Source organism: Saccopteryx leptura, chromosome 6, assembly GCF_036850995.1.
Source record: "Saccopteryx leptura isolate mSacLep1 chromosome 6, mSacLep1_pri_phased_curated, whole genome shotgun sequence".
Lineage (NCBI taxonomy): Eukaryota > Metazoa > Chordata > Mammalia > Chiroptera > Emballonuridae > Saccopteryx > Saccopteryx leptura.
The window spans coordinates 169,831,344-169,858,369 of NC_089508.1; the positions used below are offsets into that span (position 1 = coordinate 169,831,344).

A 27,026-nucleotide genomic window follows, 5' to 3' on the forward strand; every position below is an offset into this window, starting at 1 on the left:
CCCTCCCGCAGCCAAGGCTCCATTGGAGCAAAGATGGCCCGGGCGCTGGGGATGGCTCTGTGGCCTCTGCCCCAGGCGCTAGAGTGGCTCTGGTCGCAACATGGCGACACCCAGGATGGGCAGAGCGTCGCCCCCTGGTGGGCAGAGCGTCGCCCCTGGTGGGCGTGCCGGGTGGATCCCGGTCGGGTGCATGCGGGAGTCTGTCTGACTGTCTCTCCCTGTTTCTAGCTTCAGAAAAATGAAAAAAAAAAAAAAAAAAAAAAAAAAAAATGTGGAAGAGTATTCCATGTAATGACTTGTCTCTTTCAAGGACTTTTGCAAGGAATATGAAAGCCAAATGAGGAACGGAAGACTTTATTGTACACGGGAGAGTGACCCAGTCCGTGGCCCCGATGGCAGAATGCATGGCAACAAGTGTGCCCTGTGTGCGGAAATTTTGTGAGTAGAGCTGTGGCTTTTCTGGAGTGACCCAGGAGGTGAAATGGAGATCGATTGGAATGATGAGTAAGAACAGTGTTGGGCTGAAGATTTGTTGTTCAGAATTTTCATAGCAGCTTTATGTTCTCTACAAGCCATAATACCGCTAAGTAGATCCTAATAATGGGTGTCTGTTTCTGAGTACAAATGGATTCTGTTTTCCAGTTGGATTACAAAATACTTAATATTTAATACTTAACATTAAGACTTAACTGGATTACAAAATACTTAACGGTCCCTCTCATGAAGGTTGTAAGCCTTTCCATGAGGTAGTCATAATACAAAATAAGGGTAAAAGCAGGTACCAAAACTTTGATTGTTTCCTTCAGTAATTATCCCATTGTGAAAGAGTCCTATTTTTTTTTCAGATCCTGAACTCTCTGAGTTCCTTTTCTATGCCCTCCTAAGCCAGCTTGTCTCAGTCTTGGCCAGCTAATGTCTTCTCTTCTGTGGATTGCATTTCAACATAATCCTCCTTTGGATAAGACCTCCTAAAATCTCTAATTGAAATCCAATCCTTATAACTCTTAATTATTTTATTTCATAACAATCACTGCAATTGGTAATGGGATAATTATTTCTATGACTACTTGTTGACTGTCAGTCTTCACTGCTGGGCTCTATGTTCCAAAAGACAGGGCCTGTGTTTGTTTTGTGTACTACTGTGCTGTATGCCCAGGGCCCAGGCCAATGCTTGCCAAAAAAATAGTTACTAAGTGAATGTTGAATGAATGTATGAATGAAGATTGCTGCAATCAGGAAGCGTAAGGCTAAATAGCAAAAGTAAGCCATGTTTTTACATATACACACATACATGTATATAGTGCAAGATCAAATGAAAATGTCCCATCGGAGGCGAATATTCAGATACTAAAATACGGTGACTGATGTAGAACTCATTTTCACTTTGAGGTCTGAGATATCTTCTTAAAGGAAGGAGAATGTAAGCTGGGGAGATTGAAAAAAAAAGGTGACAAAAATATAGATCATTACAATGGAAGGAAATGATATATATATGTAGGCAAAATGAAAGACAGGGGTTCTTTGGGGAAATAGTGGAGATTTTAATTTGATAAGGGACTTTAAGGTGATTGAAAAGCTTTTGTACAAGAACTCAGGAATACTTAGCTGTTTTTCCGCTTGCACCTAACACAAAGATTTGAAGCATCATAGTAATTTGTTTATGCTTCTTCCTCCAGTAAACGGCGTTTTTCAGAAGCAAAAAATAAAGCGGATGAAAATCTGAGGAAGGCTGAAGAAAAAGTCAAAGTAAAAAGAGAAATTGAGGTGAGGATGAGTCTGATCAATCTAGTTATGACTTTTGGGGTGTGTGGGTGTGCGCATTTAACTAACTTATACTATAGCTATTATTTTATAAGATTTACATTAATAACATGATAGCTATGGCATAACAATTTTTTTTTTTTTTTTTTTTTTTTTTTTTTGCATTTTTCTGAAGCTGGAAACAGGGAGAGACAGTCAGACAGACTCCCGCATGCACCCGACCGGGATCCACCCGGCACGCCCACCATGGGACGACGCTCTGCCCACCAGGGGGCGATGCTCTGCCCATCCTGGGCATCGCCATGTTGTGACCAGAGCCACTCTAGCGCCTGAGGCAGAGGCCACAGAGCCAACCCCAGCGCCCGGGCCATTTTTGCTCCAATGGAGCCTTGGCTGTGGGAGGGGAAGAGAGAGACAGAGAGGAAGGCGCGGCGGAGGGGTGGAGAAGCAAATGGGCGCTTCTCCTGTGTGCCCTGGCCGGGAATCGAACCCGGGTCCTCCGCACGCTAGGCCGACGCTCTACCGCTGAGCCAACCGGCCAGGGCGGCATAACAATTTTTAAGCTCTATGTGGAGGAAATTATTCAAGTCCTAAACATTTTATTTTTATTCTTAGTTCCTCTTTTTCAATATTTTTTTGTAAAGAGAATCTAAAATTTATAAGCAGAGAACTATATCGAAACTGTTTTTGTTTTCATTATTTAGAAACTCTGCAGTGAATATAAGGGTCATTCCAAGAATGGGATACTTTTCTGTACCAGAGAAAATGACCCAGTTCGGGGTCCTGATGGGAAAATGCACGGCAACTTGTGTTCCATGTGTCAAGCCTTCTAGTGAGTATAGACTTGGATTGTCAAGGGGAAAAGGGGCCTTACAGCTAAACTGATAGAACCGGCTGGTTTCACAGATGAGGAAACTATAGCTGGAAACAGGGGGAGGAGCTGAATAAGTTACACTGAAAATGTTAGTAATAGAGCTGGGAGCAAGTACGGGAAGCTGTTGATTCCAAGATGTCTGTTTTGCCCTGTCACTCATTCTCCTAGAGCAGGAACACCCTGACAACCATGAGCTTGTACAAATATCACATTCTTCCTACTGCTGAAATGTCAGGTGGGAACCTGCTGTACAAGTTTATAGGCATCTTCCAGAGGGCCGAGGGCCCAAAGTTAGCACGTAATGTAGAAATTGATTACTAGCGTTAAAGTTGCTCAAGACAAAACCATGAACCCTTAGTCAATGTTACTTTATAGAACATTTCTCAGTAAGTTAGAATTGACAGTTTGCTTTCAAAAATTGGAACTGCTCTCAGTTTATGTGATTGAGCTTAGTCTAAGTAATTGATTTACATTTAGAATCAATGACCTTCTGATTGATAACTGTGTATGGTTGAAGTACCACTATGTATACCATGCAATTCTATTGTTCAAAACAAGTTTAGGATCATTTGATTTATCATTGGATGGTCTGATTCTACCCACCCTACATTTTTTCTTTAGATAACACAACCATGAGTAAGCAACACATTTAAGTTGAATTAATAAGGTTAGGATGTGCATGATGGGGTAGATAGATCATAGACTTGAGGGAAGAGACCTTGACTAATTGTAGTCATATCCTAAAAGTATAGCAGAAGTCCTCTCTGACTTACTTCCTGTCAGTAAAACAAGGGGACCGGTTGATAGGCATTGTTAAGGTCACTTCCAGCCTCCAGGTGTCATGTCACCAGGGTCCCAGTTTTGATCATCTCATTCATGGACATTATTGCTGATTCTTTTCTGACCCCAGGCAAGAAAGGTAGTTTATAGAAAGCGAGTTTTCCAGATCCACAATTACTATCTTTCTTTCAGTATGAAGCAGGAACTAAGAAGCAGTTTTGGTATCTTACCATCCTGGAGGCTCTTTGGTTGCTTCTCATTGGTCTGTAGTGATTCAAGGACACAATGGCTTCTTTCGAAGGAGGGAGGACAGATTAGCAATGCAGGAATGCGGAGAAACCATTACTTGTATTTGGTTCTATGGCTCCTCTCGTTTTCTCTCATTCAGCCAAGCACAAGTGGAAGAAAAGAAAAAGGCAGAAGCAAGAAATAAGAGAGAACCTGAAAAAGCACCTTCATTTGCAGTGAGTTGACTCCATCCAATAAGTCCTACTTGGCATGTTTATTTGAGCAACTTTCAGAGAACCTAAAGGTTGGAATATTGTCCTGTAAAAATAGCCAGAAGATCTCAACATTCCAGTCTGGGGATGACATTGACAGGAATGCTCTGGGAGCTAGATCAGTTCTTGCTGCTTCCGAGACTAACCCTGTACAATAAGCATAACTTATCCGACGCCTGCAACACCGAGTTCTAGTTTCATCCCTCACGGGCTGTGCTGGCTTTTGCTTACTGCTTTTCAGAGATTCTACATGTATATTTTCTACAGAATAATTTTTGTTATTTCACATCTAAGTGGGGATAAAAATACCTCGGTCCCACACAGCAAAAAACCAAAAGTATGATTTTTTATTTCTGAAATGTCACAATATTTGTTTTGTTTCCATAGCCTATGTAAGTTATTATGACCTATTGTTTAGATCAGTGGTCCCAACCCCCGGGCCACAGACCGATACCGGTCCCTGGGCCATTTGGTACTAGTCCGCAAAGAAAGAATAAATAACTTACATTATTTCCGTTTTATTTATATTTAAGTCTGAACGATGTTTTATTTTTTAAAAATGACCAGATTTCCTCTGTTACATCCGTCTAAGACTCACTCTTGACCCTTGTCTCGGTCACGTGATACATTTATCTGCCCCACCCTAAAGGCCGGTCCGTGAAAATATTTTCTGACATTAAACCTGTCCGTGGCCCAAAAAAGGTTGGGGACCACTGGTTTAGATGACAGAGTCCCCTGATTTTTCATCTAGGTTATGTTCTATCCCTTTATCCAGCTGTGCTCCCTAACAGAACCATAGTAAAGTTTCAAAATATTAATCAGGTCTCAATACCACTCTGCTTAAAATCCACAAATAGTTTGTTATATATCTGATCAAGTACACAACTCAATCTCCTTGTCTCTCCTCTTATTTGTATTGGATTGTGACATCCTACTGTGTCTTATTTGTCCCCAACACTTAGCAACCAATGAGTGTTGTTTGTGGAACTGACCTTGACATTTGAGAGAAACAGCTAAAACCCTGGGCTCAAAGAAACCTAACATTAGTTTCTGATGCAGATGTTCCATCTGCTGCTTTGGATAGGAGTGAAATGGGTGTTTCAACTGATTTCTCTGTTTTGACAGGAGCTGTGCCGTGAGTATCGCAAGTTTGTGAGAAACAGCAGACTGCCCTGCACCAGAGAGAATGACCCCATCCAGGGCCCGGACGGAAAAATGCACGGCAACACCTGTTCCATGTGTGAGGCCTACTTGTGAGTAGAGCTCAGGGCTTCTGAAGGAGTGTGGAGATGGAGCCAAGAGGTGTTTTCAAGCAACTGTGAATAATGCATTTTCCTCTTCAGTGTAGCATTCAATTCTAAGTGTCACATTTAAATAACCTAACCCCCTCCCCACACACAAAACCAAAGTAGCAAGCAGAGAGCTTTCAGATAATAATTATTGTGATGTAAAGAGGTACAGGATAATTTCTTTTAGAATATTTCAGAAAGAATACAGAACCTTTTTTTTTTTTTCAGAAAAGAAAATGCTCTGTGATAACCTTACTCATTGCGTTTAGTTTTCTGAAGGATTATCAGCTGATATAGGAAGTGGGTGAGATTACCTGTGAAATATCCATTGTGGTCCGTGGCAAATTGGAGGTGATGTTATTTTAGCTCACTACCTTTCTACTCACTTAGTGTGACCTCAAGGAAGAGAATTAAAATGGATGAGGGCTATAGGGAGACAGGCTTGAGTGCGAAATGAAGATGGACTTGGCAGAAGATGAACAGTTAGAGAAAGAAAGGCTGTGTCAGGAATGGCAGTTTTCATGAGTTGGATGCCCGTTACAGGGGTCTAAAGTAGAACTAGAATCAATGCCATGATATGTCCCCTGAAACAAGCCTATGATTTATTTAAGTCTTATGATCTTTGTCCAAAGGATTACTCTGACTTATTTTTTATATGCAAGGATGTCTGGATTTAGGATTTAGTCACACAGTCTTCCCTGGTAGAAAGCAATCTAACCCAACAGATTGACCCCATAGTATTCAGGCCAGGGAAGCACGAAACATTTATTGAGTGGAAGTCAACACTGTGATCATGGAATCATCATAATCAACATTTACTGAATGCATATAATCATCATGTACTTGCTAAGAGCTCTGCTACCTAATCTTATTTAACCTTCACAGCAAACATACAGAATAGGTTCTGTATTATTACAGGTTTTAGGTGGAAAAATAAAGCCCAGAGAGGTTGAGAGTAATAGAAATATCAACACAGGAAAAGCAAAGAAAATGATAATATTTCCCCTGTGTGGGGTAGACAGGATGTAATCATTTAGCAAAGCCATTATCAACTTCTACTAGGTCTGTTTGCCTGTATTTAGGCTTGTTTCGGTCTGGTTTTTTTTACATCTCTATTCATCTTCTGGTGACAAGGAAGTAATTCTGCCACCTAGTGGCCAGCTCTGCTACTACCAGATACGTAATTTCCCAGTATGGAAAGAAAATGCTTCTGGAATTTTTTAGTTCACTTAGACTCATGATAAAGTTTAGATTAGTTTTCCTTTTAAAGAAGTATGAGAAACCTCAAAATTTTGGAGCTACTTTAATAATTTTATCCCATCACTAAAAAATGCCGTATCAAAAAGAAAGTTTTAACACCTCATATTTTATGGATATGTTAGCAAAGGGTATTGACTTTCTTAAGAATCATTCTTCCTTCTATAGCCTTTTCTTGGACACTTTCAAGCCATATGCAAACATGCTTTTGAACTTTTAAAACATTTTAACTTGATTAAATGAGCAAGTCTTACATTCCTCGGAACATATTAAAACATTTTCACAAATTATTTTTTTTTCTGTCTATACAACAGGAGTGAATTATTTGTGTCATAGATTCAGTTCTGCTATAGCTTCGTTCACTGAACTCAGTTTGCAACGCTGTTAGTTATCCAAAATGGTTAAGAACTATCACTCTAACTTCATTTCCAACATGCCTGTTTGGGGTGAAGTCCCTATTAATAATGATCACAATGATGATGAGTGCCAATCACTTATATCAGTGATCCCCAACCCCTGGGTCATGGACCAGTACCAGTCCATGGGCCATTTAGTATCGGTCCGCAGAGAAAGAATAAATAACTTACATTATTTCCGTTTTATTTATATTTAAGTCTGAACGATGTTTTATTTTTAAATAATGACCAGATTCCCTCTGTTACATCCGTCTAAGACTCACTCTTGACGCTTGTCTCGGTCACGTGATACATTTGTCCGTCCCACCTTAAAGGCCGGTTGGTCCATGAAAATATTTTCTGACATTAAACCGGTCCGTGGCCCAGAAAAGGTTGGAGACCACTGACTTATATCACATTTGTTAGTCATGTTATTATGGACCAGATACTTATTCTAACTGCCTTTCATGTATCAACTCATTTCATGCTTACAATAGACTTATAAGAAAAGTATTCTTATCACCTCTCCTGCCCCTCCTCTACCTTCCCATTTAAAGATGAAGAAACCACAGAGAGGTTCCAGAGGTTTTCTCTTAACTACCATGGTATATTGCCAGACTTGCCACAGATACAAAAGAATCAGCAAATAAGAAAGTTTTTGCAGTATATTTTCTGGGAAGCTAAATAGATTTACTCACTAAGGGACTTTCTCTTGCACCCCATTCTCTTGGGGAGAGATGAATTATTCTAATTCATTAGCCAATGAAATTACAATCTACTGTGTTTGGATCTTTAGGGTTGCTTGAGAATAATCAAAGCAATCAATGAATGATCAGCTTGCAAATGTGAAGGATCTGTTCTACTGCATTAAGATCCATTTCTTCTCTTTGTCTCCCCCACCCTGCCCCTGTTACTTCTAGTCAACAAGAAGAAAAAGCCAGAGCAAAGGCTAAAAGAGAAGCTGCAAAGGTAATCTTCCTCATGAATACTAATGCTGCCTTGCCATTTTTTCCCTTTATGATAGCATTCTAGATCTCTCATTAGTGGAATGTTAATTTACTTTGGAAGGGATATTTGACTTTTCTAAGATTTCTGTTGTCAGGCACAGATTATTAATATCTATCTTTTTAATTTTTAGATCTTATTTAGAAAATATATAATATAAATCTTCACAATTAAATAATTCCATTTTATGTCATCAAACCTCTATTCTTTCTAATAGAGAGTATAAGACCTCTCTTTTATTTACATTAGTCCAACTCACGAAATAAAGTACACAAATACTTATCATATTTGTTTTCTGTCACCTCCCAAGTATGGAGCAAATAATACTGTTCTCATCCCAAATTAATAACTATTATGACAATTTTGATTTTCTAATTATTTTTAATCTACTATATTTTTTCTGCATGCTTTCATAAGTTTATACTCTTACAAGTAACAAAACAAAATTTGTCTGTATGTAGATGTTGGATTACTTTCATATTAAAGTTATACATAGATTTACCTCTATGTATTGTATCTCCTAACAATAGCTACAAAGCACAAACCTAATAATTTATTTGGGAAAGTTGACACAGTTTAAAAGTTTACCTTTTCATTAACTCATTTTCTCAGTAATATTTTTTCATCCAAGTTGTGACAAATGAAAAGTTTTCCTTTCTTTCTGATGAAGGCTCAGAAATATTCTGAGTTCCTCTCCTTCTAGACTTGTTGAATTTTCTCACCTTTGATCTGTCATCACTTTTACAGACTGTGATATGCAACACAACACATGCACACACACATATATTGTTCTTTATCAACTGTGTCAGCCTTCTTCTACAACGAGATTATCCGCACCCTCAGGGGAGCCATGATGATGCTTACAGATCCTTGCTGGCACCAGGATAGTTCCGAGTCCATGATGGGACTTGTTGATTAACTGCTATGGGACTCAACATTTATTTTTCCTTCTTACTCTATATTACTTATTCTTTGCTGGTTTCCCATAATAGGCAAAAGTGAAGGAAGGGTAGAAAACAGCTCTGATAAAATATTTTCTTCCTTTGCCAGGAACTCTGCAGTGAGTTTCGGGGCCAAGTGAAGAATGGAATGCTCATCTGCACCAGGGAGACTGACCCTGTCCGTGGCCCCGATGGCAGAATGTATGGAAACAAGTGTTCTATGTGTGCCAGTGTGTTGTGAGTATCCCTCCCCACCAGATTCCTTTATCACTGATCATCCCTGAGTCTCAGTTTCTCCAGAAATACGTAGAATGTATACCTTGGGTTGTAAGCTAGGTAACTTTAAAAGCATGTGGACAAGACATTCGGTCGTGCTGAATGGCATAGTGACAATGTTATTCTCTACCAGGTCTTCCTCCTATCTTCTAATTAAGTCATGGGAAAAAGTCTTCCTTTAGCACCAAAATGTCTTCAACACTTGATACTCGTCATTCATAACAAAGAGAGAGTGGAATCTTGAGAATCTGGGTGGGATGATCTCTTTAGTCTCTCACGCCCCTGACATTTTATGATTCTATGAGTATTTAGATGCTGGTTGAGGGAAAACCATTTGGGCAGAGGTCTGTGGAGCCAGTATGTAAACATTGTGAAAATAACCCGAACAAGAAATGGACTAGAGAGAATTATATTTATTCTTTCAGGGACATTGCTATACACAGATGAAATAAATACTTGGAGGAGTTGTTTATTGTAGAGGCAGACCCATGTCAAAGATGTTTATTAAAATGTGTCCTTGGTAAGCCAGGTCCAGGGCCTCACAGGCCATTGTTTTGCCCAATGGGACCAGAACTCCATGGTATGGGACAATACAGAAGCCAATGACATGTCGCCATGTCTGGTCCTTCTCTTCCTTAAACTCCTAATTCCCTACCAAGCCTCATGCTAAAGTACATGTTGAGAAAAATACTTAAATAATACTCACTGAAAGAGATGCAAAGTTCTTGTTGTTCCTCAACTTTCACACACCCAGTCCAGTCTTAAGTACGAGATCGGAACTCCCTAAAGGAGAGATCAACAGGGTAGGCCAGGACCCGGTGGGCTAAGATTCAGGAAATCGGGGCTTTTCTCTCACCTGCTGGATTTTCTCATGCGGTGCTGATGACTAGGTTAGACGTAATCAGTGCTGAGGAGTTTTCCAGCCTTGGTATGCTCCATGTCGGTAGGAAATGGCACAAATGTCAGAATTGTAGGCTCTAAATATTAGTTATGGAATCTTCTTGTCACACTCTAAACCTTGAATTTTAACTTGACTTAATGCCATTAAAATAGTACTTACAGTTTTTATTTGAGAGTGAAACATGTTGATTTTTTTTTTTTTTTTGACAGAGAGAGAGACAGAGAGGGACAGATGGGGACAGACAGACAGAAAGGGAGAGAAATGAGAAGAATCAATTCTTTGTTGTGGCACTTTAGTTATACATTGATTGCTTTCTCATATGTGCCTTGACCAGGGGGCTACAACAGACCTAGTGACCCCTTGCTCAAGCCAGTGGCCTTGGGCTCAAGCTAACAACCTTAGGCTTCAAGCCAGCGACCATGGGGTCATGTCTATGATCCCATATTCAAGCCAGCGACCCTGCACTCATGATGATGAGCTCGCACTCCATCTGGCAACCTCGGGTTTTGAACTTGGGTCCTCCATGTCCCAGTTCGACACTCTGTCTACTGTGTCACTGCCCGGTCAGACACATGGTTGATTTTGATGATGGGCCTATTATCTGACTTGGTTTCATCCCTTGCTTTCATCATTGATGTGGTAGTTATTTAAATAGGGAAAGTTTCACAATTAAAAATATAAAGGCCATTGAGACTTATTTCTTGTTATTGGTTGAAGTCACAGATGGATCGATAAAAGACCACCTGAGGTTCACATTCGGATAAAAATAGTATGTTAGTTTTATTTTTTAAAGGGTATTGGGAACTATTGAATTTATCTGCATTGATAGGCCAAGTAATAGCACCTCTTGGACTAGATAGACCTATACTGACGATTGAATGTGACCTTTGGTCTGGAAAATCTTCATTCATCCTGAATGTCCATTACCAAAGAGAATGAGAAATTATATTTAGCTCGTATCTTCTTTTTTTAATTTCAGCCAACTTGAAGAAGAAGAGAAGAAAAATAATGGCAAGGAGGGGAAGGAGAAAGGCGAAGCTGAGAAGGTTAAAAGAGAAACAGTACAGGTAGTTATTCCAGGTCCTCAGAGCCTCCTGCCTATTCCATTCCTTTCCTAGCTACTAGAGACTATGTATGTTCCTTGGCTCTCGGACCCCTTTCGTCATCTGCAAAGCCAACGACATCGCATCTCTGACCATTCCTCTGTCATCATGTCTCCCTCTCTCTATCTCATCTGTCTCACTCTCCTACCATTAAGGACTGACCTTTGTGCCTGACCAGGCGGTGGTGCAGTGGATAGAGTGTCCGACTGAGATGCAGAGGACCCCAGGTTCAAGACCCCAAGGTCGCCCCTTGAGCACGGGCTCATATGGTTTGAGCAAAGCTCACTAGCTTGGACCCAAGGTCACTGGCTCCAGCAAGGGGTTACTTGGTCTGCTGTAGCCCCAAGGTCAAGGCACATATGAGAAAGCAATCAATGAACAACTAAGGCATTGCAACAAAAAACTAATGATTGATGCTTCTCATCTCTCTTCATTACTGTTTGTTTTGTCCCTGTCTATCCCTCTCTCTGACTCTCTCCCTATCTCTGTAAAAAAAAAAAAAAAAAAAAAAAAAAAAAAAAGACCTTTGTGATTACATTGGGCACACTAGAATTATCCAGGATAATCTTCCCACCTTTAATCACATCTGCAAAGTCCCTTTTTCCCTGTAAGGTGGTATAGTCACAGGTCCTGGCCATTAGGGCTTGTACAAATTTGGGGGTCTGGAGCTCTTATCCTGCCTACCACAAATCTTACAAAAGGAACAAGAAATTATTCTTCTTTATATCTCTCATAGTACCAAGCAGAAAATAATAATTGCATTGAATTGAAGGTTTTCTAGTGAGATATGTAACAACAATCTCATATTCCAAATAATGTGTAACCTGGGTCTCTGAGAAGCAGCTTGGCTAGTATGAACCTCGGCATCACCTGTTCTATGCATCCATTATGTTTGGGGGCATTAAATCATGGTTCCCAAAGGGGTAGTGTAAGGGAAGTATTCTAATATGTAGTTTCCTGATTCTTACATCCTCCCTCGTTTGCAGGAGCTGTGCAGTGAATACCGTAACTATGTGAGGAACGGCCGACTTTTCTGTACCAGGGAGAATGACCCCATCGAGGGCCTGGATGGGAAAATCCATGGCAACACCTGCTCTATGTGCGAGGCCTTCTTGTGAGTAGAGCTTCAGCCACGGCTCCTGCTGTTTGGAGAAGATACCTTCTTCTGGGGCAGGCAACAGAGATACTATTGAAGGTTTTCTCTAGGAGGTAGAAAATGAAGGCTATCTTCACATTGAGTTTAGGGATTTTCTACTATAAAGCCATATAGGCCCTGGCCAATTGGCTCACTGGTAGAGCATCAGCTTGGTGTGTGGATGTCCTAGGTTTGATTCCCAGTCAGGGCACACAGGAGAAACGACCATCTGCTTCTCTACTCCTCCCTCTCCCCCTTCTCTTTCTCTTTCTTTTCCCCTCCTGCTGCCATAGCTCAATTGGTTCAAGCACATCAACCTCAGGTGCTAAGGATGGCTCCATGGAGCCTCTGTATCAGGTGCTAAAAATAGTTGGGTTGCTAGCATGGCCCCAGATGAGCAGAACATTGGCCCCAGATGCGGGTTGCTAGGTGGATCCTGGTCTGGGTGCATGCAGGAGTCTGTCTCTCTATCTCCCCTCCTTGCACTTGGAAATGAAAAAAAGAAAGAGAGAGAGAGAGAGAGAGAGGGAGAGAAGGAGGGAAGAAAGAGAAAGAGAGAGGAAGGAAGGAAGGAAGGAAGGAAGGAAGGAAGGAAGGAAGGAAGGAAGGAAGGAAGGAAAGAAGGAAAGGAGGGAGGGAGGGAGGGGAGGGGAGGGGAGGGAGGGAAAAGGAAAGGAAAGGATAGGAAAGGAAAGGAAAGGGGGAGGGAGAGAGAGAGAGAGAAAGAAAGAAAGAAAGAAAGAAAGAAAGGAAGAAAGAAAGAAAGAAAGAAAGAAAGAAAGAAAGAAAGAAAGAAAGAAAGAAAGAAAGAAAGAAAGAAAGAAAGAAAGGAAAGGCCATATAGTTCATGCATTTTCTTGGGCTGTTTTCAGTGTTCTGAAAAGTACTTGACTCACCATGAATGGAGGACCATGTGCTAAGGGACCTTTGCCCAGAGTTAATAGCATATAAGAACTGGGATTTCTGTTCTCTGCCTACATACCATCACGAATAAGCTAACCATGTAATCACTGGGCCAAACTGAAAATTTGCTGGCATCTAGTCATTATCTTTAAGTATCCTAGCTGCAGTCCAGGGAGAAGGATAATATCTTTCTTTTCTAAAAGAAATGTAGTGAAGATTTATTTCCTGGCTCACTGTGGCTTGTGTGCCTTATTCTTCAAGCAAGTCTAAAAGCAAGATGAATAACACGGAGGGCATGCATCTACCTTTCTACTTCCAGGCTGAGTTGGTCGAGCTATGGAAGGAATGAGATCTCTCTATCTGGAGCAAGTTCCCCTTTAGGGTCATGTGTCCTGGGTGCCAGGAACGATTCTTTCCCCGCTCTCTCTTACAGCCAGCAAGAAGCAAAAGAAAAAGAAGAAGCTGAATCCAGAGCAAAAGTCAAGAGAGAAACTGGAACGGTAATTGTCCTGGGGTGTTGGTCCCACAATGAATGGATGCAGTTTTGCCTATTGTCTTTAAAAATAATTCATGAAATTTCTGGAGGCCTGTGTGAGAGAACTCAAGGTTCATGTAGTCCAGGGGTTGACACACATTTCTTAAAAAGCAAGTAGATATTTTGAATTGTGGCTCTTCAGTCTCTGTCACAGATACTCTCGTTTGCTGTTGTAGCTCTAAGCAACTGCAGATCCCATGCAAATAAATGGACATGGATGCATTTCAATAAAACTTTATATATATATATATTTAAAAGGTAGTGGGGCAGACTTTGCTCTCAGGAAATAGTTCTCCTGGCAAACCCCTGGTTTACTTCATCTCCATGTTTTTAAATGAAGATTTAAAACAGAGAGAAGGAAGATCTTGCTGAAAAAGGTAGTGGGAATATTGATTTCAGACTCCGTATCTTCATATTTCCAAGTTCTCACAATGGAAATGTGGAAACAATGGACTTTAAACCTAGACTCGCCACCACCAGTCTAGCATTGTTTCTAACATGCTGTGTAGTTTTAGATGGCCATGCTGGGTTGAACCACATGTGTTTCTTGCTTCACCTTTAGATATTTCTGGTGCCAGCATTCTGGGGGAATAATAAAAGAAGCAACTTTCCCAAATAATATTTTCTTGATTTAAAAAAGACTGAGTCCAGGTTAGTTTTTCCAAGTTTGTGGTTATTTCCTCGACCCCATCAAAAAGTCTTAATATTAAAAGTAATTTCCAAAGCAAAGCATCATGCTTGGAATTCTGTATGGTTGGTTTGGTTACCATTTTTATTTCCCTCAATTGGGAGTCTGAGTGTAAAAATAGTATGAGGAGCTCATAGGATTCACTTTTCAACCTCTGCAAGAGAAGATTCAGAATGAGACTATTGCTCTCACGTCGTATTTCTTTTGGTAGCTCTGACCAGTGGGAATCCAGCAGTGAGTCTAAAGCAGAGCTAGCAGGAAGATTCACTTTTATCCTCGTTGAGTTTGAACTTGAACTAAAAGATATATACAAACGAACAAAACAAACAAACAAAACCCCACAAATTCAGCTCTAATTGCTACCAGTAAATAACTCTATGATCTTAAGTCGTTTGCTTATTTCTATCAATTCGTCCTATAACTGTTACATTTACTGTTAACAATATGATATAGCTGTCACCATATTAGTGCTTGTCCAGACATTCCTGGAACATTATGTCAAACTCTTTAAGAAAGGGGAAGAATTCCGCGTGAGAAATGGTACAGATGGTAGAAACAGAATGACTGAAGCACGGGGGGATGTTTGGCTCTTGGAAAGGAACAGAGGGAATTAACAGGATAAGGACAGGAAAGCTTGCTCCGAGTCTCTGAAGGACTCTTGTGGAAGAGGAAACATTCTCAGATTTTCCGAGGGAAGTGACACACTTTGACTTTGCCTCCTAGTCTGCGGGAACATACTCATCCTATTAGCAACAACATCTTAGAAAAATCAAACCCTAAGAGTAGGAATCCTGTAGGATTTATTATTTTCTAAGATCCCCCCAAAGTAGCACTATGGCTAGTTTGTGAGAACTATCTAATGGAAATTTTGGAGTAAACTGTATGGAGGGTAATGGGATCCTTATTACTGCAGATTTTCCTCTGCAAATTAGATAACTTCTTGGCAGGAACAATGCAAAAGCGTTTGAGATATGGCATGAATGGTTGAATGAGATAAACTTTGAAGTTTTATCTAAACCTGATTTTTTTTAAATCTATGACATATTCAGTATTGTGGGGTTTTTTATTATAATATAAGAGATGGACAATAAAACCCCGTGTGAGAAATGTGACTAGTCTTCAGAGAACCCACTTTACTAAAATATTCTTGCTTGTTTCTGATTGCAGGTTCAGTCCGAATTCAGGGGGAAAACCTCAGTGAAAAGAAAGATAACCCACCTTTTAGGTCCTGTGTGCCTAGTAGGAATTGAATGACACAGTTGCCAGGGGGAAAAACAACCCTTAGGTCATTTTCTCTTTTTTTTCCAGGAAGGCACATAGTAGGAACTCAATAAAGTAATTTCCAAGAAAATACCCAAGCTCTTGCTTTCTCTCCTCCTTTTAGGATACATGCAATGAATTTCGGAGCCTTTTGCAAAATGGAAATCTTTTCTGCACACGAGAAAATGATCCTGTGCGTGGCCCAGATGGCAAGACCCATGGCAACAAGTGTGCCATGTGTAAAGCAGTCTTGTGAGTGCACAAAGACCCCCCTCCGCTGCGGGTCCTCAGAGCTGGGAGGCTAAGAGCTGGGAAGATAATAAATATGGAGCTTGTCCTTTCCTTACATAGGAAAGCAACAAGTGATTATTTGTAAAGCCTTTGTAGGTGAATCTTTCTTGAAAGGTTAAGATTTGCAATTCTAGAGAAACAGACAATATATTAGACCTTTACATTCTCCATTAGTTCTGGGGCAGAGCCTATCAAGAGATCGCAACATCTTTCTTGATAGAGTGGTAAGTCCTTTGCTGTGAGTTGGATCCCTTCTCTGGATTATATTGTAATTCCCATTGGGCAGAAAACTCATCAATGTTAATAGCAATCTAATTCCTCTACCTTCATTTTGAACAATACCACATTTTCAGGAAAGAAAAAGTAGCTCTTGAGACAAAGGAAGTACAACAGAAGTATACATATTTATTATTCAACAGCCATTACTGAACAATACAATGTATAATGTGTATCGTTGTTATACAAAGATGAATGAGTCTTCCTAGAAATCATATAGTTCACTAGAGATTAGACGTGGGCACTAGTTAATACAGTACAATGGGGGATTGCTAACTGAAAAATGATGTAGACAATGTGTTATGCTCCTTCCGGAAAGGGAAAGCTAATAGTTTATGAAGGAAGACAACTGGACCTTATTACTTGCATAATATGTGGACAGTATTGGAAAGAATGAGAGGCAAAGAGAACAGCATAGATAAAGATTTAAAATTAAGAAAACCACTGTATGTACAGTAAAGTGCAAGTTATTTAATTTTGTTAGAACTGAGCCACGTCACCAGCTTGGAATGCCAGAGCAAGGAATTTGAAGTCCATCCTATATAGATTGGAAAGCTGCTAAATATCTTTAAGTAGGAGAAGAAGTGGCGTAAATAACGGTTTCTTTAGAAAGGTTCGTATGTCGGCAGTAAAAAGGAGAATAAGAGAAGGAAGGGGCTAAAACAAAGAATGCTACAGGTGGTGGCAGGGGTTTGCAATGAGCCAGTGTAAATAACTAGAGCAAGGGAAATAGGGCAGAAGGTGAGTGGGTCAGGACGGGAGACAGTGTGAAGGTGGAACCAGTGTTATGTGGCAACAGCTATCTGAGCTGAAAGGGGGAAGCAGTTAGAGGTGACTCCAGTGTTTGTCATAAAAGGTAGAGAACCCAGGAGAAAGAACACATTTGGTAGAGAAGATACTGATTTTTGGACCTCTTAAATATGAGACATTTGAAAGAAACACCTGTGAGCCTTTATGAAATGCTCATTAATGGCTCACCTGTTCTTGCTTGTGATTTGTAAATATTGGTTTCCCACAATGAGGGCTTTTCCAGGCAAAAGCACTCCATGTACTCTATCTTTTCTTCCTTTTTTTAATCTTCAAAGAGGACCTGCAACAGAGTCGATGTTCAATAAGTGCTGGTGAATTCTATACTGATCTAACTTGGTCAAATCATGAGAAAGTTGCAGACATGCACTCCGCTCTCTGTAATCTATTATCCCCTCCCTCCCACTTTCTAATTTCCAGCCAGAAAGAAGATGAAGAAAGAAAGAGGAAAGAAAAGGAGGATCAGAGAATTGCTACAGATCCTGTTTCCAGTGGCGGTGGAGGAGGGAGAGCTCCGGTGAGAGAGCCTCTCATTTCCTAACCAGAGTGGGCTCCGCTCAGTGGCGGCAGGAGCGCGACGTAGCCTGTGGTGCAAGGGGTAGTGCTGGGTTGGGAGGTGTCCTTGGAAGAACCGGGGTTGTGCCCTCAAAACTGGAGGGTAATACCGCAGCAATTTTTAATCTCTCTAGGGCTCATTTTTTAAAATTATTTTTTAAATGATTTTATAGATAGGTAAAAGGAAGCTCAGCAGCTGTAACAAATTCCTACTAATAGCTTAAAACGCCACAAATTTATTAGCATGTATGGAGTTCGGAAGACCTAAATGGGTCTCATTGTGTTATAAACAAGGTGTGAGTGGGGCAGCGTTCCTTTGTGGAGGCGCAAGGGGAGGATGTTTCTTGGTCCTTTCCAACTCTAGAGACTGCCTGCCTTCCTTGGCTTGTGGCCATCAAAAATCAGCAATGGCCAGTTGAATGTTTTCCTTGCCATGTAACTCTGACACTGGTTCTCCCGTTTCCTCTTATAGAACCTTTGTAATTACATTGAGTCCACCCAGGTAATGCGAAAATAATCTCTCCATTTTACAATCACTAAGCTGATTAGCAACCTTAATTCCATCTTTGGTCTTAATTCCTTCTTGCTGTGTAAGCCAACATATTGACAGGTGCCAGGAATCAGACTGTGGAAGTCTTCATGGGCCATGATACTTCCTCCTACAGCAAAGTTCAGTAGCTGCCTGACTCTTGAGTCAAGATCTTCAAATTTTCTTCTTATTTTTTTTCAAATACAAGCAAAAGTTTATTTAGAGAGTCACAGAGGTAGAAGAAGTGAGCCGTGGAAGAAGTGAGCCAGCTGGGCTGTGTGGGTTCAGAGAGCAAATTATAGAAACATAAGAAGAGCCCTTGGAGCTTAGGAGAAAGAGAAAGGCAAGGAAAATGTGCCTGGAAGAAGGGGGTGGGCAAAGACACAGAAAGGGGGTGGGCAAAGACACAGAAAGACACAGGCGTGTCCCATAGGGAGAGCCACCAAAATCTTCACTTTCTTTCTTTCTTTTTTTTTTTTTTTTTTTTTTACAGTGACAGAGAGAGGGATAGATAGGACAGACAGGAACAGAGAGAGATGAGAAGCATCAATCATTAGTTTTTCGCTGCAACACCTTAGTTGTTCATTGATTGCTTTCTCATATGTGCCTTGACGGTGGGCCTTCAGCAGACCAAGTAACACCTTGCTGGAGCCAGCGACCTTGGGTCCAAGCTGGTGAGCTTTGCTCAAACCAGATGAGCCTGCGCTCAAGCTAGCGACCTCGGGATCTCGAACCTGGTCGTCCGCATCCCAGTCCGATGCTCTACCCACTGCGCCACCGCCCGGTCAGGCAAAATCTTCAGACTTTCAAGCCCAATCAAATATTGTGTGAAAACATTTCCAATGTTGTCTTTCCTTTCCAGGACACATGTGATGAATTTAGAAGCCAAATGAAAAATGGACAACTTATCTGCACCCGAGAAAGTGACCCTGTTCGTGGTCCAGATGGCAAGACTCATGGCAATAAGTGTGCCATGTGTAAGGAAAAACTGTGAGTATTTTCCAAAAATGGGTCTTTCATTGTGAGTCTTAAAGCATAATGATCACATCCATCAGTGTGAGAAAATGACATGTTTTTGAAGACAGATTAGTTATTAGTAAGTTGTCCGCTTTGGTTGAAATGTTCTTTTTTCATTTATTTTTTTCTTATAGGGAAAGAGAAGCAGCTGAAAATAAAAACACTGGAAACAGGAGCAATGAAAACCAGGTAATATACATTAACACTTAAATTTGGATGGTTGTTTCGTATGGTTAATTTATCGGACAAATATTTATGAAATGCCTACACTGTTGCAGTGATGGATATAATGTAAATGAGAAAGACATGGCCAGATCTTGCAAAGAAATAGCGTGCTAATTAATGCCTAAGAGCAACCTAATGCATGTACCACACATTTATAGGACCGGTGACAATTGTCAAATTGTCGTTATCAAAAGAATTTCTTTACTGAAGTTTTGAAACAAAAACAGAAACATAAAACCAAACAAATAGATACTGAAATTACAAACAAGAAAGCAAGTGTTAAAGGCGAGGAGCTCACAATGATGAATTCTTGACTTGGCATTGCAGCGCCATCTTGTGTTCAGTTTTGGGCCTTAACACATGATGTTTACACCAACACAGAATCTGATCCAGCGCAGCCTCTTTTAATCCATCTGTGAACTCCTGTTGGAAAAGTAAAATAGTGAAATTTCCCCAGGAAGCCTTTCCCTTTAATGAGGCAACTTTTAGGCAGGCCTATACTGACTAAACAAAATGAAACATTAATAGTAATTATCATTTAAATAATAAGGTGAGACCCATAAACATAAACAATAATATAGTGGTTACCAGAAGGGTGGGGTGGGAAGGACAAATGAGGCCAAATCTATGGTTACAGAAGATGGTTTGACTTGGTGGTGGGCACACAATGCCATATACAGATCATGTGTCATAGAAACCTATATGATCCTGCTAACTAATGTCACCCCAATCAATTTAATATAAAATATAAAAGAAAAAAGAAAATAATTAAAAATAATAAAACATGTTGGGGATATCTTATGCATTTTGGTAACTGAACAATTTTATGAAAAGGTATTATCATCCAATTTTAATTATAGCTGTATATTAGCCATTTATTCTATTTGTAACCTTGGTCAATTTTTTTCATTATTTATTACCTACTTCAAGAATGGCAAACAGAAAATGCTCTCGATGTATGTGTTTGTAGAAAATGTCCAGATAGTGTATGTATGTGTCACTAAAAGGGAGCTGTGGTCTTATCTACACGTGCAAAGTGAAATAAATTTTAATTTGCGTTATTCTATTTAAACTTCCCCTAAATCCATGCAGTGGGCGGTATTGTTCCAATTCTACAGTTTAGAAAAATGTGGAGAGATTAACTACAGACAGATAGTGAATAGAAGATCCAGAAGTTGCACCCATAAAGCAAAGCTTGCAATACAAGAAGGTAGATGCTATTATAAACATCTATGTATTGGTATATTCGGCATCTGGAAAAGGAAGCCATTCTAGTAACTTCCAAAAATGATAGCTATGAGACATTTTCTAGTAACTTCCAAAAATGATAGCTATGAGACATTTAATGTGTTAACCTGTTATTGAATTCTAGAGACTTTTTTAAATGCTCAAGAAAGTAGGTCTAGAGTTGTTTATGGGCATCACAATTTAAAGAAAGAAGGATAACTATAATCTAGATTACTAGCAGTATTTTTAAGGTCATCTTCCCACTTCTCTACTTTGGCTCTTTGGGCTTAATTGAAGGTGAAGACAAACCTCTGTAGATGTCCAAAGCTTTCAACAGAGGCCAGATCCTGTGGACTCAGTTCAATAGGCTTCGTTTTAAGGTTCTTATTTTTCAATACACAAAAAGGACAGCTCCATCTTCTCATGAATAGCTAAGAGTTTTCTCTGCTAGGTAAAAGCAATGCCTAGTTGTGAGTGAGTTTCTGATCACAAATCCGACATTGACTTAATCTCTCCAAAACTTATATTTTTTTATCTGTAAAATGGGGATAATGCATGTTTATCTTATAGGTTTTTATGTCAACTATAGGAAATCTATTAGAGCACACAACAAAAAAAGTGCCTGGCTTATCATGCAGATTTGATTTAAAAGTTTTCAAATTGTCATCGAGGAGCAAAGCTAAACATTTACATATTATTATGTTTTGCCCAAAGAGCGTCTGTTAGTAGTTCATTCCAGGGCTTTTTTTGTGTGTGTGGAATAATGAGTACAGTTGTCAAGAGACAGGTTGGGGGCTCGGTCTAATAGAAAACTGTATAAAAATGGGATGGGCTGCCTTAGGAGGGGGTTAATTTCCACTTGAGCAGGACAGTTATTTTGAGAGGGATCCTCTGGAGAGGATTCTAATGTCCTGGGCGGATACTGAATAAAGTGCCTTCCATCTCACATTCCATCTCATTTTCTCTAGATTGTTTTATTTCCCCAAGCGTCCTGAGTTTAGATCTTACCAACCAATCCCATTTTCAGCTCTGGAGATCCGATGATCGTATTCACATCTTTCTTTGCTTTCTGTGGGCAGGATCAGTGCCACGAATTCCGGAGCTTGGTGAGAGACGGGAAGCTGATCTGCACCCGAGAGAATAACCCCGTGCGAGGTCCAGATGGCAAGATGCATGTCAACAAGTGTGCAATGTGTCAGACCATCTTGTACGTGAGGATGCCCATTGATCGGCTTGATAGGGTGTGCCTGTTGACCAAAAAACCCCCCACCAAAAACCAGATCCTCTTAACTTAAAATTTCAGGCACTTGACATCATACATTACAAAGATAATAATAGCTCCTCACTTGAGAAGAAGACAATACATTTCCAAAGCACTTTAACAAGAAATTTTTATTTTGATGTCGATCAGTTTAATCATACTGGGAGCATGTAGGGAGGCGAGGGAATAGCTATTGGATTGTTCCCAAATTATTGACTTTCAAAGAAAAGGATTATCAGCTAATGAATGTGGGACAGGCCAGTTTACCTTCCAGAGCCTCAGCTCGTCCTGTCTGTAAAGGGAACAATGATCTCACAATTCAGTTTTGATAGGGATGTGAGGAGATAGTATTTAAAAATGTGTATCAACTTTAAAGCACTAAAACTAAATAATGAACAATTGATAGTGGAGAATTTAGTTAGAAATTTAATAAGAAAAATTAAAAGGGGGACATTAAGCAACTCTATATGAACCCCATAAATATTTATAGATTCTGCTAGAAGGGGATAGTCATGGCCTTGGAGGTCCTATCATTCTGACGATATTGTCACAGAATTTAAGAGAATTGATAGCATTGGCACAAATTATGAATATTCAAACTAGCAGAACTCATTAGTGAAAGAAGTGTTTTAGATTATTTTTTAAATGTGAAAAAACAGTGTTTGACTTGTTAATGTTTAGAACTGGAGAAATACCTGGTTAAAAATTTTTCAATAATAACTCTGGGAAAATAACACTATCCTTTTTTTTATTCTGCAGTGACCGTGAAGCTAGTGAAAGAAAAAAGAACGAAGAAAAATCCAATGACAAGCCTTCAAGTGGCGCAAAGGTTATTTCTTAAAAGATATGCAGAAAACTGTTTCACTTTTCATCCTCAGATCTTAAATTCAACTTCAGTTTTGGGATAATGAAGATGCTAATCTTTTGCCACAAAGAAAATTGATTTTGCCCCGATTGTCACTTTGGATATAATAAGATTTCTTTTCCTGGCTTTGAGGTTTAATGTTTTTCTCCATCTTGAAGAGAGTGCTATAGCATGTCAATTACTGCTTTAGTCTCTCCTCTTGGGAGAAATGTGGGTTGAAAATTACCACCTCACTTGCATGCTTCTCTTTGACCCTCAATGTGAAATGTGGCTGTTGACATTGATTTTAACAATCCAGGTAATATAAGCTAATCTCAAAGCCTCCCCTTTAGCTCCTCTCTTTGATGTCTTTTTTTCTGTTTCCTCCAGATCGGTTTCTCAGCATCAACAAATCAATAGTGTGCATGCATGAGGTTGCCTTTTCTGTTTGCTTTTCAAGACTGCCAAGAAGACATCATCATTCAGTCCTTTAACAGTGATAATCCATCTCGTTTGTAGAGTTAGGTTGCCATGAGAATGTCCTTTGGTCGAGGGCGCACCTCGTGTGGAAAATGGGGAATAGGAAGGACGGAAAGAAAGGGCGAGGGAGACACGAAGGTTTATCAAGTGTTGTTTTATGTTTCCTGCATTTCCAGGACCAGTGCAGAGAGGTTCAGAAACAAACGGAGAATGGAAAGTTGGGGCAGTCTGGGCATTCCTTGGCCTCCATTGCCAGGATCAGTGCAGTGAGTCTGAGCCCAGATCCAAGAGAGGACCTCCTAAAACCACATTCGAGAAAACTGCCGAGCCAGGAGGAACACGGCGTGTTCACTTCTCCTTTTCTCATTCTCTAGGACGAGTGCGGTAACTTTCGGGCGTACATGAGGAACGATGAGCTCTTATGCACTCGAGAGAATGACCCCGTGCGTGGGGCTGATGGAAAGTTGTATAAAAACAAGTGCTACATGTGCAGAAGTGTCTTGTGAGTAAGAAGATCCTGTTACCTCCCCTTCAGTTTGTTGGGAAACTGCATTTTTAGGAACTGCTGTTTAATAAATGTGTGCTCATGAACCATGGGGTCCTTAAAATAAGTGTTGGGATTCAAGGCCTTTAACTTGACAACGCCTGATATAGGAGAAAGACTGCTTGGATTTAGAAACAAGGAATCCAGGTGTCAGAGCTAACCATGATATTTATTAGCTGTCACTTAAAAACTTTTTTTTTGAACTCTCAGGATCATAGTTACAAGAAATGATTTCAGATGTTTGTTGCACAACTAGATCAGACTTAACAGAGCAGTCTTTTTTATTAAAAAAAAAAATACAGGTTTTTACATCCCAAAATATATGAAGTTAATCTCCATGGCTAAGGAATTTATTTTTGGGACAGGGTTTCTAGATTATTCTGATGAACAACCATATTTAGGAAGAAATGAACATGATAGATAATGATGGTGGCAATAATCCCGATCATCATCTTCGTCATCATTCCTTTAGGTCTTCATAGAACATTCTTTGAGGAATTACCAATACTACCCTTTTCTATGTTCTAGAAAATCTAAGCTCAAGGATTTTAGCAATTTGTCCAAGGTTACGCATCTACAAAGTGGTGAGAGCTCTAAACTGGAGCCCAGCTGTGTACTTCTCTTAACATATCACCCTGGTCACTCTCTATATTCTATGTCTTAAACATAGAATGTTCTATGGTTCTATCATATCTTGTTAAATTGCTTAACTTCCTAATGGAAGTTATAGGAGCCTAGTCTTTGTGAATATAACTGTAAACTATTTTTTATTTTCTTCCTTAGTCAAAAAGAAGCTTTGGAAAGGGCAAAACTTCAAGAAAAGCCATCCCATCCTAGGTCTTCCACTGAGGAAGATAGCCCACTTTTCTCTACTTCTTCTCTGGTAAGAATGACTCTTCCTGAAAAGCTATTTATTAAATTAATTTGCTTATTGTGTGTGTGGAGGGCGGGGTCTGTTGCCACTGGCGCTCTATAAATCTCATTGCCAGAGAAAGGCCGGGGAAAGTTTGACTCAGTACAGCCTCAAGTCCTTTGAGGATGAAACATCATTCCTGTTTGGTGAGAGTTCTGGGATTACTCACCAGCACATTGTTCTGTGCTCTGTGAGATTATTAGTCCCACTCCAAACCAATTCAGTACATTTTTGACATTTTAAAAAGAAGATGGGTAACAGATGTGACTTATCTCACATGTGGTCAGACCAGTAGTCAGGAGACTCAATTCTGTAAGTTCACCAGACCAGAAAGGCTCTGGATCCAGCCTCCCCACACTCCCACTGCCCAAACTAAATCCTTTCTCCAGGAGTCTAGAGCACTGTGCTGAGCTTGGCCACACTTGTGAAATTCCCACCAATCAGTAATCCACAGTAGGTAAAACTTTCTATTTAAAATAGAGCCTGGTGGCCATTGCAGTGTACTCCTTAGTGTCAGTTAGCCTAATTGGATCACTTGTTCAGAGCTTTGCCAAGGTCAGGAGTAGAAGGGAGAAAAATATGAGCATGAAGTAGATGCACAAAGGGAATCTCAATTTGGGTCCTAAAAAGGAGATTTTAGTACCTAGTGAGAAAAGGAAAAGAAAGATATGAAACATAAATTTTACCTAAATATTTGTCCAATTCAGGTAGCATGATAGATGAGTGGTACTAGCAAAATATATACTAATTGCCTATTTCAACTAACTTAAGGGATCCTACAATAGGGATCCCTGAGCATAGGGAAGAGCTGTTCACAAAATCTATTCTTTTCCCGTCAGCTTTATTGAGCTATGACGTACCACACTGTGTAACAGAGGCGGATTAAGGTTGGTTGAGGCCCTGGGCACAGAAGACAATATTGGGCCCCTTACATTAGAAAAGTGTAAAGTTGGGGTTTTGCAAGGCCCTTCAGAAGTTGGGGCCCAGAGCGTGTGCCCGGTGTGACCACCATTAAATCCGCCTCTGCTGTGTAAATTTAAGATGTACAAAGTGTTAATTTGATACACTTACATTTTGCAAAATGAATTAGCTAACAAAGTCACCATTTATTTATCTTTTTATGACTTAAAACATTTAAGATCTACTCACTTAGCAACTTTCAAGTGTATAATACAGTATCATCAGCTATAATCACCCTGCTGTATAGTAGATTACCAGACCATATTTTTCTTGTAACTGGAGGTTTGTACCCTTTGACCAATGTCTCCCCATTTCCTCCAATCCCAGCCTCTGGTAACCAACAATCTGCTCTCTGTTTCTGTGAGTTTGACTTTTTCAGATTCCTCTTGTAAGTGATAACATACAGTATTTATTTCTCTTTGTCCTGCTTATTTCACTGAGCACATGCCCTCCAGGTTCATCCAAGTCGTCTTAATGCAGGATTTCTTTCTTTCTCATAAATGAATAATATTTCACTTTTCACCCCCCCCCCCCATACACATACATCTTCTTTATCTAGTCATTCATTGACAGGCACGTAGTTATATTTCGTATCTTGGCTATTGTGAATAATAAAATCTTTTCTTAAAAAAAAAAAAGATATTTTGTAAGTGGTCACACCTGAGACATTAGCACCTAGGTCAAGAAATTAGATATTGCTGAAGACCAGAAGCCCCTTCATGCTTCCTCCTAACGTCCAATCCAGTTTTGGGGGTTTTGTTGTTGTTGCTTTATTTTGTTTGTTTTTTTACAGAGACAGAAAGAGAGAGTCAGAGAGAGGGATAGATAGGGACAGACAGACAGGAATGGAGAGAGATAAGAAGCATCAATCATCAGTTTTTTGTTTTGACACCTTAATTGTTCATTGATTGCTTTCTCATATGTGCCTTGACTGGGGGGCTACAGCAGCCCGAGTAACCCCTTGCTCAAGCCAGCGACCTTGGACTCAAGCTGGTGAGCTTTGCTCAAACCAGATGAGCCCGCGCTCAAGTTGGTGACCTCGGGGTCTTGAACCTGGGTCCTCCGCATCCCAGTCCGACGCTCTATCCACTGCGCCACCGCCTGGTCAGGCCCAATCTAGTTTTGAGTTGAACTTTCTCTTGAAGAAGGGAACCACATTTATTACCCATTTTGTTATCTATTTAACCATCCATTTATTCATTATGCAAATATTTTTTGAGCAACTACTGTTTCCCAGGCATTATTTATGTGTAGGAGAACAATAGCCATAAGTAGAATAGACCCTCTAGACTCATGGAGGTTATTTAGGAAGAACATGGATAATAGATAATGTGAGTGAATATGTAATTGCCAAGGGGGAAATAAAATAGAAAAATGATATAGTAAATTCTGGGATACAATTTTAAGTATGTTATACAGGAAAGAGCTCTCTGGGAAGGAGACATTTGCACCAGGGATGAAAGGAATTGATTTCATGAGTGTAAATGAGGGAAG

The 27,026-nt window shown here is 40.0% G+C and overlaps 1 protein-coding gene across 2 annotated transcripts in view; it reads left to right on the forward strand.

Moving 5' to 3' along the window:
• SPINK5 (serine peptidase inhibitor Kazal type 5) overlaps positions 1-27,026 on the forward strand; it is a 64,959-nt gene that overhangs the window by 28,777 nt on the left and 9,156 nt on the right. Inside the window, exons 9-27 of one of the 2 annotated variants that reach the window (XM_066388203.1) lie at positions 311-438; positions 1,677-1,764; positions 2,466-2,593; positions 3,804-3,879; positions 5,041-5,168; positions 7,777-7,825; positions 8,912-9,039; positions 10,959-11,046; positions 12,069-12,196; positions 13,554-13,620; positions 15,728-15,855; positions 17,398-17,494; positions 18,924-19,051; positions 19,213-19,267; positions 21,610-21,737; positions 22,551-22,620; positions 23,292-23,381; positions 23,490-23,617; positions 24,443-24,542. In XM_066388203.1, coding sequence (XP_066244300.1) covers positions 311-438; positions 1,677-1,764; positions 2,466-2,593; positions 3,804-3,879; positions 5,041-5,168; positions 7,777-7,825; positions 8,912-9,039; positions 10,959-11,046; positions 12,069-12,196; positions 13,554-13,620; positions 15,728-15,855; positions 17,398-17,494; positions 18,924-19,051; positions 19,213-19,267; positions 21,610-21,737; positions 22,551-22,620; positions 23,292-23,381; positions 23,490-23,617; positions 24,443-24,542 — 1,932 coding nt within the window. The remainder of the gene's footprint in view (positions 1-310; positions 439-1,676; positions 1,765-2,465; positions 2,594-3,803; positions 3,880-5,040; positions 5,169-7,776; positions 7,826-8,911; positions 9,040-10,958; positions 11,047-12,068; positions 12,197-13,553; positions 13,621-15,727; positions 15,856-17,397; positions 17,495-18,923; positions 19,052-19,212; positions 19,268-21,609; positions 21,738-22,550; positions 22,621-23,291; positions 23,382-23,489; positions 23,618-24,442; positions 24,543-27,026) is intronic. The other variant, XM_066388204.1, reaches the window with a different exon arrangement.